This window comes from Bombus pyrosoma, linkage group LG5, assembly GCF_014825855.1.
Source record: "Bombus pyrosoma isolate SC7728 linkage group LG5, ASM1482585v1, whole genome shotgun sequence".
Classification (NCBI taxonomy): Eukaryota; Metazoa; Arthropoda; class Insecta; order Hymenoptera; family Apidae; genus Bombus; species Bombus pyrosoma.
Window position 1 is genome coordinate 6,379,353 of NC_057774.1, and position 17,154 is coordinate 6,396,506.

A 17,154-nucleotide genomic window follows, 5' to 3' on the forward strand; every position below is an offset into this window, starting at 1 on the left:
TCGATTATCTTTACTTACCTCTGTTAAACCGTGTGATTGCAGCAAGAGATTAATGAGTTTAGTGTCCGTTTGAAAAATTTTGTAGGTCATATGCAATGTTTTCGCGGGTGGTTCTTCCGGGGAACTTGCTAATGCAGAGCATCTAGAGAATAATAAAAAATAACACAGATTATATACTCTGCAATAAATATTACATATTATATACAAAAAATGCAATATAAAGAGGTTTTTGACTCACTTGAAACGCAAAATAGACTTGTTACCACTTGGTCCACTTAATAACCATTCGTTGTGTTGCGGAATTTCGTCTTTCGTTGTGCTGCAAAGTATTTCACAAACTATTGCACACAGCGTAACTTAACAAATGTACTCCGTTTAGCAATTTAGCGCGCGACAATCAAAATATTTGAAACCGCGGATACCGGAATTCTCAAAAATTTCATTCTTGCAATGCAGCGCCATCAAAGTTATCGGACGTCGGTAAAAAAGAAACCATATGATTTACATGTATATTTCGATACGTTTAAAATTTTTTATATTCCAATCTGATTTTCCGCAAACTATATTAACGGATATTTTAGTACGTTCTTTCACAATTATTTATTTCGTTCGAAAATAATTCGCTCTTAGTTAAAGATATTTAATCATTATACACGATGTTTTGAAAAAAATTTACGTCTTTTCTAATAAAACGAAATTTCAGCATTTAGATAACTTACCTTTCCATCGTCTCCAATTTGTGCGGCTTATGTACAAGAGGCTCCAAGGTCTCCTCGCTGCTGTTCGATAATTGTGACATACCGGAAAGGCTGGAAGATGACATTAATTCTTTCGGTCGTTTCCCTTCCAGTTTTCCAGTGGTATTGGTCTTCATTTGAGACAGCATAGTTTATCTGCAATGTTACAATAACGATCTGTTTCATTCTCAATCGTAAACTTGGCGAGGGTAAAATTGAATAGAAAACTTTCTCGACGACGCGTCGCAGCGGATAATGTCAGTCTCGTTAGTGACATGTAAAAAGATAACGTGCTTAGCGTTAACGATAGAGCACTAGCGTAGCCATAGTTTGCGGTTTTCTCATTGTTTCGTTCAGAGGGATTAGCAAACGTGTTACCACCGCGTATTGACAGAAACGTCGATAACTTGCATTGAAACGAGTACGAAAGCCAACGGGACAAACTTTTACGGTCTGGCGTTAGCTAACATTCAATAAGTCGGCGGAATAAATAGACATACGAGTCGAAAGGGCGACTGTGGTGCACATAGAAGTATGAATAGTTTATTAACCTTATTCTGTAAGATTTATCGGAGGAATAAGCTTATCGTACGAAATAGGCTCGTGCAGGCTGATCCTAACGCGACAACGTGAAAGATTGTTCTTTAGTATGTAGACTGTCACGCGAATTTTATATATTTTGTCCCGAAAGCCGCAACACATTGAGATATGCTGCAGCATAACATTCTACAGGATATTATAGATATTATGTTTGCGCGCTTTCTTCTCGACAATGTTATCCGTGTCATTCACATTGTTCAGAATTTGTTAATCTATTTAGTTTCTTTTTACCATTCTGGAAAATTTAGTAACGTACGTCACCGATAACCACCGTGACAGTAGACAAGTTAATAAAGAATTACGCATATTATATCGATCCGTGTATAGTTTCGTGCTTATAGACAAACGATCGATTTTTCAGTGCTGCGTTATCCTGCATTTTGCTCTTCTGCCGCTGGAATGTTAATGGGCAACAAATATAACCGCGACGTGGTTGCACCTTGAATCTTGCCAGACTTACTAAGTTTATATAGGTAATCGGATCAAGGTGCGCTATGAAAGAAAATTAAAAACTAAACGACTCGAGCGTATTGGACGTTGCGACTATTTGGCAAGTTGCATGACTTGGATCTTATTCTCGTAATTACGCCACGGAAATAACGTGTGTTCGAAGACCACGTCGAAGATATTCTAAATAGCATTGACGTTACATGTCTGAAATGTCGAACGCCACACCGACCGGTCCGATTGATCTTTCTTCGAATATAAAATACGTCCACCGTTTTATAAACGAGCTTGTTTATTATTTAACGAGCCCAGACGTTTCTTTGGATAATCCCCGCCTTTTTGCTTCTCTTCATTCTACTTCCGAACAGTTTGTAGCAGAATGATACAAGAACGTTCAAAATCGTTTTATTATGCGACCGTGACCTTGAGGAATCTCGAGTTTGCGAGTCGTTGAACTCGTTTCGAAACCGGTTGTAATTACGCCGGGTAAAAAGTGTAAATGAGATAAAAAATGAAATTGTTCTTAAAATCTTCTGCACGACGCTCTATATTAAATTATTTTCTTTCAGCAAGTTTTAGCTATTTCCAACTTTTTCTTTTTATTTCTCCGCTTTAAAAGTCTCTGTAAGAATTCAATAATGCAGCAAAAAAGAAACAAGGATAACAATATTTTAAGAAGGGCGTTATCATTAAATAGATATTTTTTTAAACGTGTACAGTGTACACGTTTGTTTCGTGCATTACGCACGCACGACATGTTGCCATTAGAAGCACGCACGTACTCGTAGGTGCTTACCGAAAAAAGCAGAATTTATCGTGTGGTTACGGTACCCCTTGCTATTAACCGGAATGAAAAGCAGGTGACAGAGGAATGGCCGGTGCATGAGTCACTATCATGATTTTCGTGATCGTTGTGATATGCATAACAACGAGGGCGGGGTTATATTCGTATGCAGGTTCGTTTATTTCGTTCGAATTAACAGAGATCATTTACGTAAAAGCATCCCCGCATTTGCTTATTTTTGGCAAGATCAGTATGATTATGAAATTCGATTTCAATGATTACAACCCGAATTAAATTGAACTTTTTAAATCTTTATCTCCAGACTCTCTAACTTCAGATTCCATACAAAGGTGGTAAATGTATTACATGCAACTTCCGATTCATCATGTAGAAGCAGAATCAGCGATAAGAAGAGCCAGAAGATTTGTCGATCCGTTGCCAAAAGTTCACTTGTCGCGTAGCAAGTGCAACGGACGCGAGAAAAAAGAAAATGTGATATTTGCAGCCAAGAATTCGATAAGTGTCGAACAACAGCGAATATCGTTCAACGAGGACAAAACAAAAGCGTCGGGCTGGATTTGACAGATGTCAAAATTTCTAGTCTTTTCACACGACATCTTTAACGCGGTAACACTCGTGAAGCAAAAATTAGCAATAAACGAAGACTATCGATCATCGAGCCCAGAGAAATTATTCACGACATCCTATCGAGAGACAATGTGAGAACATGCGCGCGTACCAATGCCAGAGATGGAAACGCAACGAGAATGGACGAACTTGCAATTACTCCAGAACCCATTAGGAAACGTGCCAGGATTGGTAACAAGTGCGATGCGCAGACTGTGGTTCCGACGTCGTTTTCGATCGCAAGAATCGCATCCTTACCGGTCGAAATCATCTTGCAAATATTCTCCTATCTCTCCTGCAAGGAGCTTTACGCCGTTAGTCAAGTGTCCGTGCTCTTCAACCGGCTCGCTTATGACCCGTTTCTATGGCGAACTTACGAGGTACGATAATCGACCTAATCCTTTCTAAACACAGTAATATATAAGCTACGCTGGTATATACATATGCACGGCTGCGCTAACGCTATAACGAGGAACTGAATAATCTAGCCATAAAAATAAAAGTGCAATAAGTAAAAGTGTAGATCTCTTCTAGATAGCTTAGTCTCTTTCCATGCTAGTACTCCATGCAATTATACGTATGTATGTATGTATTATTTATTGTAGCGTAGGTTATCATTTATTATAATTTGTCAACTATACGCTGTATATTGCTGGCTGGTTTACACTTTCTTCTACCTTATTTTTATTTCTTTCCTATCCTCAAAGACTAATTAGCTTAAGTTCATACAGCTAATTGAGTTTACATTTACCTATATGCTTAATCTTACGTTTACTTTATTAAATTTACGTTCACTTAGCTTATATAACTAATAGTGGGCACGTATGTTATAGAACACTTATCTGCAGAATGCTTATTTACTATACTTACTTCTTGTATTTATTCAAAATATTATGAAGCAATAACCATCTGTGTTAACTCATATATTATATGACTTAGATTTGCATCTATTTGATACTATATGCGTATACTATAAGCAAATGTGTGTCCAGTGTTATTCCGTGCCCCTGAATTTATTTCACTCATTTCTGTACAATGCTCTTATTTTCATTGTTTCTTGCGTGCAGTAAAATAGTCTTCTGGCATCATCTTCACTTTGTACTGCCAATATCTCTTCCACTGTTTCTTTTTCCTATAAATGCACTGCTCTTATTTGTTCATACAAAGGGCATTCTAATAATATTTGCTCTACGTTTTATACTCTGTCCGTGTTGCACAATGCGCATATTTCCTGCTTCTTTATTGTTTGATTGTATTCTCTTCTTCCTTGTGTGATATATTCTCTTTCCCAGTTATTGGTTCCCTATATTTCCAATAGTTCCCTATTGCGTGATATATATTCTTTGGTATTCTGATTTAATCAAAGACATTCGCGTTTGTATCCCTTCGGATACTTTCTCATCCGTTTTTAGACACTTTATCCCTAAAAAGCATGGGGCACAGAAGAAGTTTAAGGAACGCGAGAAGGTTAAAAGTCGGAGAGTTCACTAAAAGAAACCTACGAATGGAAAGAAGCATTTGTTCGATTTCTGCTTTTTATTCTTAGATTTCTATCTTTATTCGTAGGTGACAAGCAACGAACAAGACACGGCCGAGGTGATCAAGGAGCTGAAAAGGATGCCGCTGCTGAAGAAGTTCAGCATAAGCGTGAGACCAGATTGCGACGAGATCCTGCGGCAACTCTCGCTGACGAACAAAAACTTGGAGGAACTGCACATTTCTAATTGCACAGGTTCTATTCGGTCTATGCATCGTCGTCAGATTTTCTCTCCTAATTAAGTTTCTTTCTCCTTTCTTCTTCCGACGTGGTCTAGTATTGACAGAGCCGGGAAGAGACAGAGAACCTTTGGCTCGAGTTCAAAAAACTCTGCCCGACTGAAATCTTTTTACCTCGTTTTTCATCCCTTTTCCTCTTCCTTCTTCTCTATTTTTCCTCTTATTTCTTCTCGTTTCTCGTCAAATATGCCGAGTTCGCCGTTCTAAAAAACGGCAAACACGATAAAAGAGAAATATACAAACGTAAAATGGAATCAAGGAGAGAGAGAGAGAGAGAGAGAGAAAATAGTTTGGCCACTCGTCAAACAAGAAACAGAGCGCGGTCCTCTGTTGTTACCATTTCCTAATGGTGCATCACTTCTTCGCTCTTCTTTCGCCGCGTTTCTCTCTGCGAAACTTTGCTTTCATACCTCTTTTGTCGTGCATTTCGTTGGCCCTTTTTATACGTCTTCGTGCGCCAACAATGCCGCCACGCAGTCACAAAGGGGCAGAAAATTTCTATCGATTTGCAGGGTGCTCGTGTATGATTCACGGATAGGATGCGCCGTTTGACCTGGCAACCGTGTTTACCACGGCTTTGACGCAATTAGTATTCCGAACACGTTCCGTTGCATTCGCCTGCAGTGCAGGAAAAAGAAGGAACTCGAAACTATCATTTAAATCGCACTCTTCCATTTTTTCCTCCATTGAGGCGCGTTAAATTCCCCCGATCAATAGGAGCGATTGACTCGAAGTCATCATTGTCGGAAGATCTGCATGAATTCCTCTCACGAGCGAAGCAATACAGAATGCAATTCACGTTTTTCGCAATCAGTTTCTTTCAACATTCCATCCACTACCACCACCAGCACACCGCTCGTATTTTATTTGCGATACCGCGACGATAAGTTTCTAGGCAACAACATAAACGCGACAGTATTTGCATTCAATTTTAATGGTTAACGATGCCGGGTGCGAAAATACAGCCAGTTCGTTTTGCATACATCTCCATACTGACGTACGAACAAACGAACGAACGAACGAACAACTTCCGCGAGAAAATTAGCAGAAAAAATGCACAGTGGAGTACTTTATCCAAGGAGGCTGGTAAAAGTCTATTTATAGGCAATAAAACGTATTTATTTCATAGAATTTCCTAGAATTCCCTCTATTCTCTATTTTACGACAGTTCTACAAATAGTTTCCATCGTATAAAACACAAAATCCAAATTAAAATAAAGGAATTTGGATCAGCTAACATAAGCTAAACTCGTATAGATCAATTACGGTCTAACAGTACCAATTGAGGATCAACGATATTCGCTGTACATCGTACGATAGAGCGTGCTACAACGAAAAAGAATCCGTCCGGTTGTCAAAATCGCGATAACGTCGCTATCTTTGAATCGATGATAAAGCAAAAGAAATATTCTGCTGCAGGTTCCACGTCGAAATTGTACCTACGCTCGGGATACCTGATCCGCATACTGGAGAGGTGCCGTAATTTGCACACGATCAATATACTAGGCAGCAGATTCCGCGGCCAGAAGTTCTATCAACTGCTGGGCGACATGGGGCCGCAGCTGAGGTCTGTCTACGCGCCAGCCACGAAATCCCAGTTCTACACGTTCATCAAGTTCGCGAAACAGATCAGCGAGACCGATCGCTTGACAATCGCCTCCATGTTCTACATCAACACGAAAAGTTGGGCGCCCTTGTACTACTTTGTCACGAAAGGAGCGGATCGGGTTTGCACGGCTCTGATCAGCTATCTTCACAACGACATCCTGCTGAGCGACGCGAATCGATCGATTCATAAACTCTCTATCACCGAGCGTAGAAACACCTGACTAACGAGAATAGTTTTAGATCGAATCTATCGTTCTGTGCCACGAATCGTACGTTCGAGCAACGATACACGATGGAACGATAAAGATACGATAAAGTGAGAGAATACGTACACGTGATTTTGCGATATTCGCCAGCGAATATAATAAGCGTCGCGTCGTTGTATCGTACAAATACATGTGTACATAAATGTACTTTTGTGTTCTGTTTTATAGATTTTCTTTCACTTTAATCGTTCTTACGATCTAGAGCTGCAGAGTAATCGCGAGGCGATCTATGTGGGTCGATCCGTACGCGAATACTAGCCGACACGAGTGCAAGCTTCCGTGAGCTTTAAACGGGAAATCAAATGGAAAGCCTGGGGCGGTAATACGAGGCTAATGAGTTCTGAATGACGGGCTAGACGTTTTGTCAATAATAACACGACTCGCTTAATTCGAACCAATTACAACGAGAGCAAAGTAAAAATTCAGGTGAACGTGTCACGCGAAAAAAAAAGAGAGCTCCCTCGACGATGCTTATCTCGGGGAAAGAACAAGTCGTCGCTAATAAATCTCGACAGATCGAACGAGTGCCTGCTGAATGAATGACTCCCAAGCGGCGACTCTGAAGCGAAGGAAAAAATATTCCGTTCTCGTTCAGGCGTGTTTCTGTAGTTCCGAGCCTATTCAATTAAGTGGATTGTTAACGGCGCGAGAAGCTCGATTAATGGGCGTCGTTAATCTCAATTTTCGACGGGTAATTAAAATCAAACTTTCGCGAAATTCGCGAGACACGCGATCGACCACGGCTAGCTCGTCGATCGATTTTCATTACGCAAACGGGATAACAAGTTCCGCTAAAATGTTGGCGATCTTGGTTCGTCGACCCGCACGCTTCCTGTTCTATAATCATTTGCATAGAGCCAGCTAGCATGTCCGCTAATAGTCACGGTTTATCGGACGAGTGTTCGCGCGTTCGACAATAATATTTTACAGGTAATTTGCGGATGTTCCGGCACGTTTTCACGACGAGAGCTAGGAAACACGCGGCTCCTGCGGGTAGCAATTTCTTAACAGTAACGACCGTGAACGTAGACTTCCGTTTATTAACAGCAACCAGCCGAGCTATTTTTGCAAACTCAACTTACGCGAAACGAACGATTAAATGTCCCATTATTATACGATTTTTTGTTTCCTCGAGCGAGAGGATGATTCGTGAAACAAGAATTATTTTGAATATTTTTGTTTCCATATCCTGTATCTGGGTCAAAGTTAATTATCTGGTTTCTTTCTTAATTTAATTTCCATTCAACTACGGTCGTCTTGCTCTGTAATTTGCTAAGTAACAACATTAGTGAATTGGTAAACGACAAACTGTATATAGGTTACACCGCACTTCTGTTGCTCGATTCTACGTCCAATTTGATAAGAACGCTTAGCTATATCTCTGTCTCAGTAAAAGTAAACGTTAATATTGTATTATCAAAAATAACTCGCTTATTATTAATAATTGCGAGGTATCAAAAAGTCTGATACTAGTCAATTTAGCTTATTCGTGATTCTAGCGTAAAATTACCTCTTGAATGGGCAAACGGTCCAGAGGGAAGCGAGAGGGCCGAGTGCCTTGTTGAAAGAGAGAGAGAAAAAGAAAAAGCTCGTACAGTAAAATTAAATCTGTACGATTCTGCGCGATAAATTGATCTCATTGTGAAACGCGGTGTATTCCGAGCAAAAGTACGTAACAACTGACCAGCTAAATGAACTGCGGTTGAGTCTTTACCCGCCTCGCGCTTGCTGTAACGCTTGCCTCGCATTCAGAAACGAGAACAGAGAAAAGGCAGACGTATCGATTGGGCTGGTTTTCGATTTCCGGCGTGCACACGGGAACGCGAATGGCACGCGTATTGTTCGCATACAGAGGATCGCGGATCAGGAAGTGGTCTCGTTCGTTAAAACGCATACGACTTTCCTTGACTTTTCTCCGGCTATTCACGCAACCGTGCACGCATCGAAATCGTTAACGAGCCGCGAACAGTTATGAACAGCCGATGTTTACGTAAGTCGGAGCACGCGGAATCCTCCGTTTCGTTTCGCACCAAAAAGAAGATCAAGTCGGCGAAACGAACGTGAAAATTCGAATTATCACGAAACACGCTAACAGTCAATTAGAAATTCTAATCCGCCGCTCTTATATTTATTAAATGATAAAATAAGCCACGCAAGTTTACAACAGATAATACGATGTACGCGTGTACGATAGCCGCATCGTACACGCGTACACGTATCTCTCCTCGTACGGTAGTTGATACGAGACTGCCAGAATAAGATATTACCGTGAATCGTATCGATGGTCATCGATAACAGATCTCTATATCGAGTTTCGAATGATCGTGATACGATTAATTACTATTCCTTTCTCGTACTAAGGTACTAACTCTCGTTTGCCCATACAACGATTAAAGTGTGCTAGTATTAAGTTAAATTATGTCACAATAAAGATGTGCCTTCGAAGATACGTCTATTCGAACCTTTTCTTCTTCCCACCCGTCGAGCTTATGTGCAAATTTTAAGCCAGACCTTTCGAAGCCTGCTGTATCCTTGAAGTTATTTATTATGTTCGGTACTTTGAATATCCTATCTCTACTCGACCTATGGTAGAAATCTCTGTATAATACATACGCCGTTAATCTGACGGTCTTTTTCATTCGAAGGTCCTTGCGCTCCAATAAATTCGGATCGGCCAAGATCCCGCAATGCCACCTTTCGGGATAAAGTAAATAGGGGAGGAAGTGTAGGTCGAGCATAGCGCACTTTCCAACATTCGAATCGATAAAGGCGTGACCCAAAAATGTACCTTCCCGAAGGAAAATGGGTAACGCGTGTTTAAACGTTGCACGAATGACGCAATTAGCGAGCAATTAAATTGCAAGGTGCGCGTTCGTACTTTACTTGGTAATGAACGCGATAACACCGAGGGCAGACACGCCTGTCCAACGTACGAGTTCAAATGAACGTGGAAAGTCGAGCTTGCGTTTGACATTAGTAGAAAACCGGCGTCATATTTCTGTACCGCGTCTGAATTATGCGAAAAGAAAAAACGAGTTTTGCATATTTTTGCAGCATAGCCTGTCGGTTTCGCTGTTCGCCAGGTCTGCAGTGCGCCTTGGCTGCTCGTCGAAAGCTTGTCGGTTCGACTCGAGAAAAAGTAAGCCGCGCCGAGATACGGTAACCTTCGCCATATAACGACATCTGGAATTAACCCTTTCGAAATTAACGGGACTACGTCCCAAGGTAACTTTCGCGAAGATACCTGTACACTACCGTTCAAAAGTATCCGCACGCCTGCCTTTGACAAGACGCGTTTTAATTACAAATACGAAGGATAAAAATATTCGTCGTAGTTGCTCGCAATAAAACGTTTATCACGCGACTAAGCTGATTTTTAAAAGCTAATACGTGATAATAAAAATATGTTTGTAATCGTGGAATCTTGTAGGACTATTGGGTCGCCCGGAAAGTTCATTCCGATTTACATTTCCGTTCGTTTACTGAGTTATATAGGTGCCATTTTGTTGCTCAAAATTTCCCCATCTTTCACGCAACTTGAATATTCCATGCTTGCAGAACCTCTCAGGTTTTTCGGTGAGAAACTTCTCAACCTGATCTCTCACCAAATTCCTTAAAAATCGGAACGAACTTTCCGGACAACCCGATATTTTGGTACCTCGAGCGGGTTCAAATATCAAACTATGACTTCTATTAATATTTTAATACCAGATATTTCATATTAGTAATATCATTGATTCTCCGGCGGATTACGAGTTACTGGTTGGGATTCGCAAAGCCAGAGATTTTCCCAAATTTCTGTCAATCTGCTTAACCAGGCACTCGCAGCATGGAAACTTCGGCCGATTTTGTTACACACAACCTCGTTGTATCTTACATATGTAGAAGCTGGCAAGCTGAGAAGTTTGTTTATAGCCTTGCTATTGAAATTCGACGATTGTTTGCTTTTTCAATCGAAGCGCGACGAGATCGTTGTATGAAAAAGTGAAACACGCGATGCCTAACTAGGATACGATACGTGAATGAAAAAAAAAAGTATTCCTTCAAATCACGTAACGAGATGGAATTATAGTAAAAGCGATTACGCGATTCACTGATCATTCTTTGAAACAGAATCTTCATTGAGTGGATGTAATTACATCTAAAATGTAGTAGGCGAGGAAGGATTAGCTGTGGGCATTGGTTGGTCGAGCTGCAGATGCTTGCGGGAAGCAAAATTAATCAAATCAGCGAATGTCGTGCCGCGCTGCTATTAAATCGACGTTTTACAGGCTGATCAATCGGATCAGGTTCTTTAAAGATGGCTAGCCAGCCGGAACGATCGGTTCCACGATTTCCAAGGATCGAACTGGCAATCATTTCCGGCACGATATGTTCCTGTAAAAATGGCGACGATTCTGGATTGGAAGGCAGGGCTCGTTGTAAAGAACCTACGATCTAACCAGCCGCGATTCTATCGTAATTTCGAACGACTATTATGCGAATCATCGATTTCCTATGGCTCGGTATAGATAGGAGCAATCGAAGCCTTTGACGCTTTTTGCCAAAGCTACTATGCACTGGCCAATCTGTCGATCATTATTTGCGACGATAAAATCCAGATGCCTGGAATTTTTTTATAATATTTTTCAATAGCTTCTTTCCTTTGTCATCTTCCCTTTGTACCAGCTTTACGTCGAACATATCGATTCAATTTTTCCACTGCTATCGGTTGACTGCCTTAGAAGCCACCTCTTGAAAGAATTCATTAGTACATAAGTACGCGAATAATATTGGATTCTCAAAAGAAAAAAAGAGAAGAACAAATGATTTAGTCGGATGACTCTGTCCGCCAGATAATTCCAAATTGCCAGGTGAATTTAAAAAACAGTGTTCGCGATATCGCCCTTTTTCCCGCTTCTCGTTTATGCAGTCGATCGATGCGCCTTCCGACCGGCTCAACTAGTTCTCAAAAGCCACGCATTCGAAAGAACATGGGACAAATATGAACGGTGCAGCGAAAAATCGTAAAATACTATCGAACAGAATCGCTTTCATTGCAGCATTAATGGATCGATTACGAAAATGACTGGATCTCGCCGCGTATAAAGGAGAGAAAAAACGCAGGCGTAAGAAAAAGCAATTGACGATTCAATATCGAAGCTTTCATCGCGTCGTTCATGCGATAATTACCTTCCAATAAAAGAAGATATCGAAGAGTTGCTTCCTATTTGCTCTGCAATTTATCTTATCTATCTGACAAATTAATTAGCCGACTGGCAAAGCGTGAAAACCAACAGAAGAAGAAAGTGTTTCTACCTTGATACGTTTGATCGGCACCTTTCACAACGGCACTTCGAACAGCACACTATCGATCACACGCGAAATAGAGGAGTATCACGATCGTAAGACGTCACACAGGTAGCCGGTTTCAAGCTTGCGGGTTATCTATGCAAATGCGATGCATCCTGAGTGATCACGGCAAGTCGCACGATATAGACATAGTTCTCCCACTCATTCACGAGACCGCCAACAGGTATTTCCGATGGCTCCTTGGTCGAATAACAGAGTGGCTTGCAAACCCGGAACCGTGTAAACGGCCTTTGCCGGTCGGCTCCTTGCTGTTTCGGCCACCGACTGGTCCGGAAGTAACCAACGGTACCCTGTTTCGTTGTATCATCGATCCGGGGACATCGTAAAACTATGCTTTTCACGCTGGGCAATTAACTGTACACCCTGTACCGTTCCTCTCTATATGAATTTTGCTAACCCCAACCTAACCCGAATTGAAAAGCTGTGAATCGCTAGCGGTACAAGGCTACTGCTATTTATTATATTTCATATAATGAGTGTTGTAGCAACTTAGTTATACCTTTTCGAGTCACGAAGAGACATCGTGACAGAGGACAAAGTTACATACGAATTAATTAAGGATGAGAGTTTCCGATAGACGATAGAATGACGCCTCTAGAAGTCTTCAAATTTTAATTTACACCGATTTTTAGCTCGTCAATCGAGGAGAAGCAGGTATTCGAAAGTATCCTTGTAACGTGATTATCCTCCATCGATCGTCTGCGTTAGGCAGACGAAGAGGAACGTAAGTGTCACCGACTCATAAACGATAGAAAAACCAAGGGGGTCTAACAAACATCCCGCAGGCCATCGAAACAACAACAAAGAGAGTGTTCCAATGTTAGAAAAAAATAACAGCATGGCCATCTCTGAGCTAGACCCCGGCGACAGTTTCTCCATAGGACCCAAACCCAGTATATGAACCTTCCTATTTAGCTCTCGACATTCTCTGTTATAACACTATGAGACGTCATTCTGTCGGATTCGTGCAATAAATTTTGCAGCTATGTCTAAAGTTCATTCCTTCATCTTATTTATGAAACGTTCGAACTGCGACGCGAAGAGATCACCGGTGATGTGTCGATTTCTTGATTTCTTGTGTCTCTTACGTGACATAGGGATTGAAATTTGATCGATTCGAAAAGCCTTCTCTAGGTAAACAGAGGATTAACTTATCAGTCAGCGAAAAGCTTCTATAAATAGAAGGAGAACGCAGTTCTTCGAATAAAAACGTCATTTTGCCAACAGCTTTGTTCACCTTGCGTAGCTACTGAAACGATGTTTAGAACACGCAGAGTCGTAGTTGGAACGTGTTTGAATCGGAAGAGAATGTTGTCCTTTTTTTCCCTCGCAAACCAAGTGTTTTCTGCTTTTTATGCCAGCGGGTGATGCCTGATATTTTTAAGTCTAACGACCTACGAAGTTCGTGTGTGTAGTGGCGAATGTTACTGAGGTACGTGTCGTCGTTTTTCGTGATTAACCGACTGAATTTCTGACACTGCCTCGCCATGCGTACACGACGTCACACGATCATGACGTGCATTCTTCCCTTTCTTTCGCGTTCCTTACATGAATTATTCCTCTACGGATACCTTGAATCACAAAGACGATCGTATCGATCGTTTGATAAAAATTATTTCGCAGACATACCGCTCGAACGTACACAGACGTAGAAAGAAACGGACCAAGGTCCATATCGGAATTGATCGTGTCGGTGTGCCGTGTCAGATATATCTACACGATTAAATTACAGAAATCGAAATAGCCATCGGAATAATTCCATACTTTTCAAAATATGGAAACAAAATCGTTGTTCTCGATAATTTATGCATTTACGCTGGTTACGTATCTAGACGATGAATCTAAGAAATTCATAAAGAGCGGAACTAAATCAGCCTCGCGTCTTCCGAGACAATATCCGTGGATGATATACACGAAACGAACGAATTAAATTAGCAAAATTAGCACGAACAGAAAACGACTACATATATCTACATATATCTCCATAGTTCGTGCGATAACCATCTTCGGAAGTAACTTTCTTCTCATTATCCTCGCTGGATCATATCTAATTGCGAGCGTGGAACGGGTTCGCGTGGAAATGCAAGAAAAAGTAAATTAACTTATCGCGACGAAAGGAAAAATAAAAGTGAACCCTCTTTCTCTCTCGTTCTCTCGTCTTTCGCGTCAGAGAATCAGTGCCAAAAAGAAATCTTTAATCGTTCCAAACTGCTCGTTATGCCTTCTGTTTCTATGCTAGCTACGTTATTGAAATTCAGTTTACATCAACTAGGTGGAACGCGTTACGCCACTTGTACGTTCTCGCAAGCCATGATTAAGAGAAATCATGCTCCCTATTACCCTATAGAATAGCCGCTCTCTATATAAACGAAAAACTCTGCATGCTATCGTTAAAATGCGCTTAAAACGGCATCGTCTTGGCCCAATAAACGATAACAAATCCAAGTTTTCCAGAAAACTATATACTTGTACGTCAGCATCGTTAAACCTTATATACGATACATAAAATACGTACATAGAATGCAGGTATATCTTGAATTCTATGAAGAATTCTTAACGTACGCTTTGGAAATTTACAAATCTAACTGCTTAACTGAGGAAGAAAGGCACGGTAAACCGGGTTCCCTTAAGTATTTAAGGCAAAGGTAAACGAGGTGCCGTGCTGCTTCAGGCCAATTTACTTTTGTCACTGCGAAATCTTGGCAGAACAACTAGCTGCAGTGATATACGTCAAAGTAGCGGAAATTTTCCATCGTCTTCCGTCTACGAGTAAATCGTTCAAAAGCTAGCCGCAATTGTTTCCTTTCGATTTGATATAGAAATGCAAACGGTTTCGGCATTCAACTTTTTGCGCAATAAAAATCTTTGTAGGACAATCGACTAGCGGTTGTAATACGATTTCGTAATGCAATGAAACTTTTTAAAACTCTCGCCCTCTGCCTCTCTCTTTAAGAATTTCGTTCCCTTCCCTTTTCCATCCTTTTCCTTTAGCGATGAAATCAACGCGGAAAAATAATTGTCACGTTATCGATATCCGTATTCTTTGGGTCATTCAATTTCAGCCATTGTCTCTTTCGATGGCTGCAAAATTTCTGAAGTTTAAGATACGAAAGAATTAAAGGTTTTGCAGCAACAAAGAAGGAAGCTGCAATATGTAAATTTTATTTATCGGAATAGAAAGAAAGGTAAAGTATACGATACACTTTGCATCCGGAAGTGCAGAAATTTACTACTAGAAGTATTAGATAAGCCATGAATTACGTAGCGCGTTTAAAAAAGTGGTTTGTTTTTTATTGATTTCACGTTGGTTTTATTGGTTTACTGAAATTACTGGAGAATGGAGCTGCCTTCTGCAATTGCAACAATCCCTTCAATTGTTATCGATATGCGACAGAACGGATCTCTTTCATGCAACACGATTTCCATCAACTCGCAGTTACACAAATAACAAGCGAAATGAAACCTTGTTGCGCGCAAACGATCGTTTCGCGACGTTTCGCTTCAATTAGAATCGCTTAACTGCACGAACAGAGATTAGCCTATCCCCTAACGGCGAATATTCGCCAAGATTCGCTAAGAATCAGCGTCAGACGCCTGACTCGACACGCGTTTGTCGTTTCAATCGGTTGTAAACGTAACCGACGGCGGTTTCGCGAAGGGTTTCCTCGCGGCGAACCTTCTTGGATACACTCAATTGTGTCAGTCGTTTTCTGACAACCAAAAAGAGGGAAAAGAACGTGATAGAACATTAGTAAAACGTTGCCTCGGTAATACGGAGTTTCACCATTCCGAATTATGTTCTTTCTGTTCTGGTTACGACGCCGACACGATTTTCTCTTTTAACTATTGCACACTAGCGATTCAAGATAGGACTGCTGCCAGTGTGTACATCTCATCTTAATCATATTTCTTACGCTATTAATGCAACACGATAGAAACGGCACGCGCACTACAGATTTAAAAGCACGTCAGACAAAGTACGGGTATAAAGACTCGATGCGTCACTGTCTTGGGGAAAGATTTTTCTTCGAATCGAGATTTCAGTTTATATTTATTTGATGTATGATAGTTTAGAAGGATTTTCATGTATACATCCTTCTTTTATACAAGACCCTCGAATTTGATAAATGCGTTTCATTTATTTCCGCCATTTAATAATTCAACGTTATTGCTATGTTTCAAAAATCTAGTTATTCGTTTCAGGAGTAAATAGACTATAATTTATTTACAGGACGATCGTTAATAAGTTCCAGGTAGAAATTCATCGCCTTATTTCGACAAAATTTACGAAAATTATTAAAAGAAACTCATGTGATAGGACGAAAATAGATCGGCGTAAAAATAAACGATACTTTCGGACAGGGAAAAGGAAAGAAGCGGGTATCGTTGTTTGAAGTTTGAACATTACATATCGTAATGTTTAATGTCGGCATTGCATATAGTAAGGTGAAGAATTATTCTGCAGCTCCAAAAATCCCCAAGATGGCCAAAAATCAAAAATTCATTGAAAACTAAGAACGCTCGTTATCCTATTTGCTATTTGTTCGATTTAATATCGTCGGTCCACTTAACAATATGTAATGATACGAAACGAAGAGAGACTTATGTCAAAATAAACAGGATCGGACGAAAACAAAAAATATAAAACCGACCAATGGTCCATAAACTCAGCTGAGAGGAAAAAGGATGCTTGTCACCCTGGCAGACGACGTGCTGGCCGCGTGCTCGACAAACACTATAAGATACGTGTATTTAAAAATATTGTATGACAGTACTCACTAGCATTCGTAAGGACGGCTACTTTTCGATGAACTTCCGTATGAATAACACATTACTATCAACGATTCACTTCAAATTATATCGGGATAAAGAGAAAACTTCGACAAACCGCAGCCATACCGTATGGCAGCACGACGAAGACTGCCTCTATCAACCGAAACACGAACTAATGTAAGTA

General features: G+C 40.6%; 2 protein-coding genes across 6 annotated transcripts in view; one reads left to right on the forward strand and one right to left on the reverse strand.

Annotated features, from left to right (window-relative positions):
• Window positions 1-17,148, reverse strand: part of LOC122567790 (tubulin polyglutamylase TTLL5) — a 36,145-nt gene extending 18,997 nt beyond the window's left edge. The window contains exons 1-4 of one of the 5 annotated variants that reach the window (XM_043726782.1): window positions 16,977-17,148; window positions 720-914; window positions 239-319; window positions 19-142 (exon numbers count right to left, since the gene is read on the reverse strand). In XM_043726782.1, coding sequence (XP_043582717.1) covers window positions 19-142; window positions 239-319; window positions 720-886 — 372 coding nt within the window. In that variant the 5' untranslated portion in view covers window positions 887-914; window positions 16,977-17,148. Of the gene's footprint in view, window positions 1-18; window positions 143-238; window positions 320-719; window positions 915-12,143; window positions 12,163-16,976 lie in introns of those variants that run through there. The other 4 variants (XM_043726785.1, XM_043726781.1, XM_043726784.1 and 1 more) reach the window with 4 other exon arrangements.
• On the forward strand, window positions 2,128-9,339 carry LOC122567811. Its single transcript, XM_043726843.1, has 3 exons — window positions 2,128-3,575; window positions 4,762-4,927; window positions 6,391-9,339. Exons 1-3 carry the CDS (start codon window positions 3,336-3,338, stop codon window positions 6,798-6,800), a joined length of 816 nt encoding a protein of 271 aa, XP_043582778.1. The 5' UTR covers window positions 2,128-3,335; the 3' UTR covers window positions 6,801-9,339.
• Window positions 17,149-17,154: the final 6 nt, after the last annotated feature.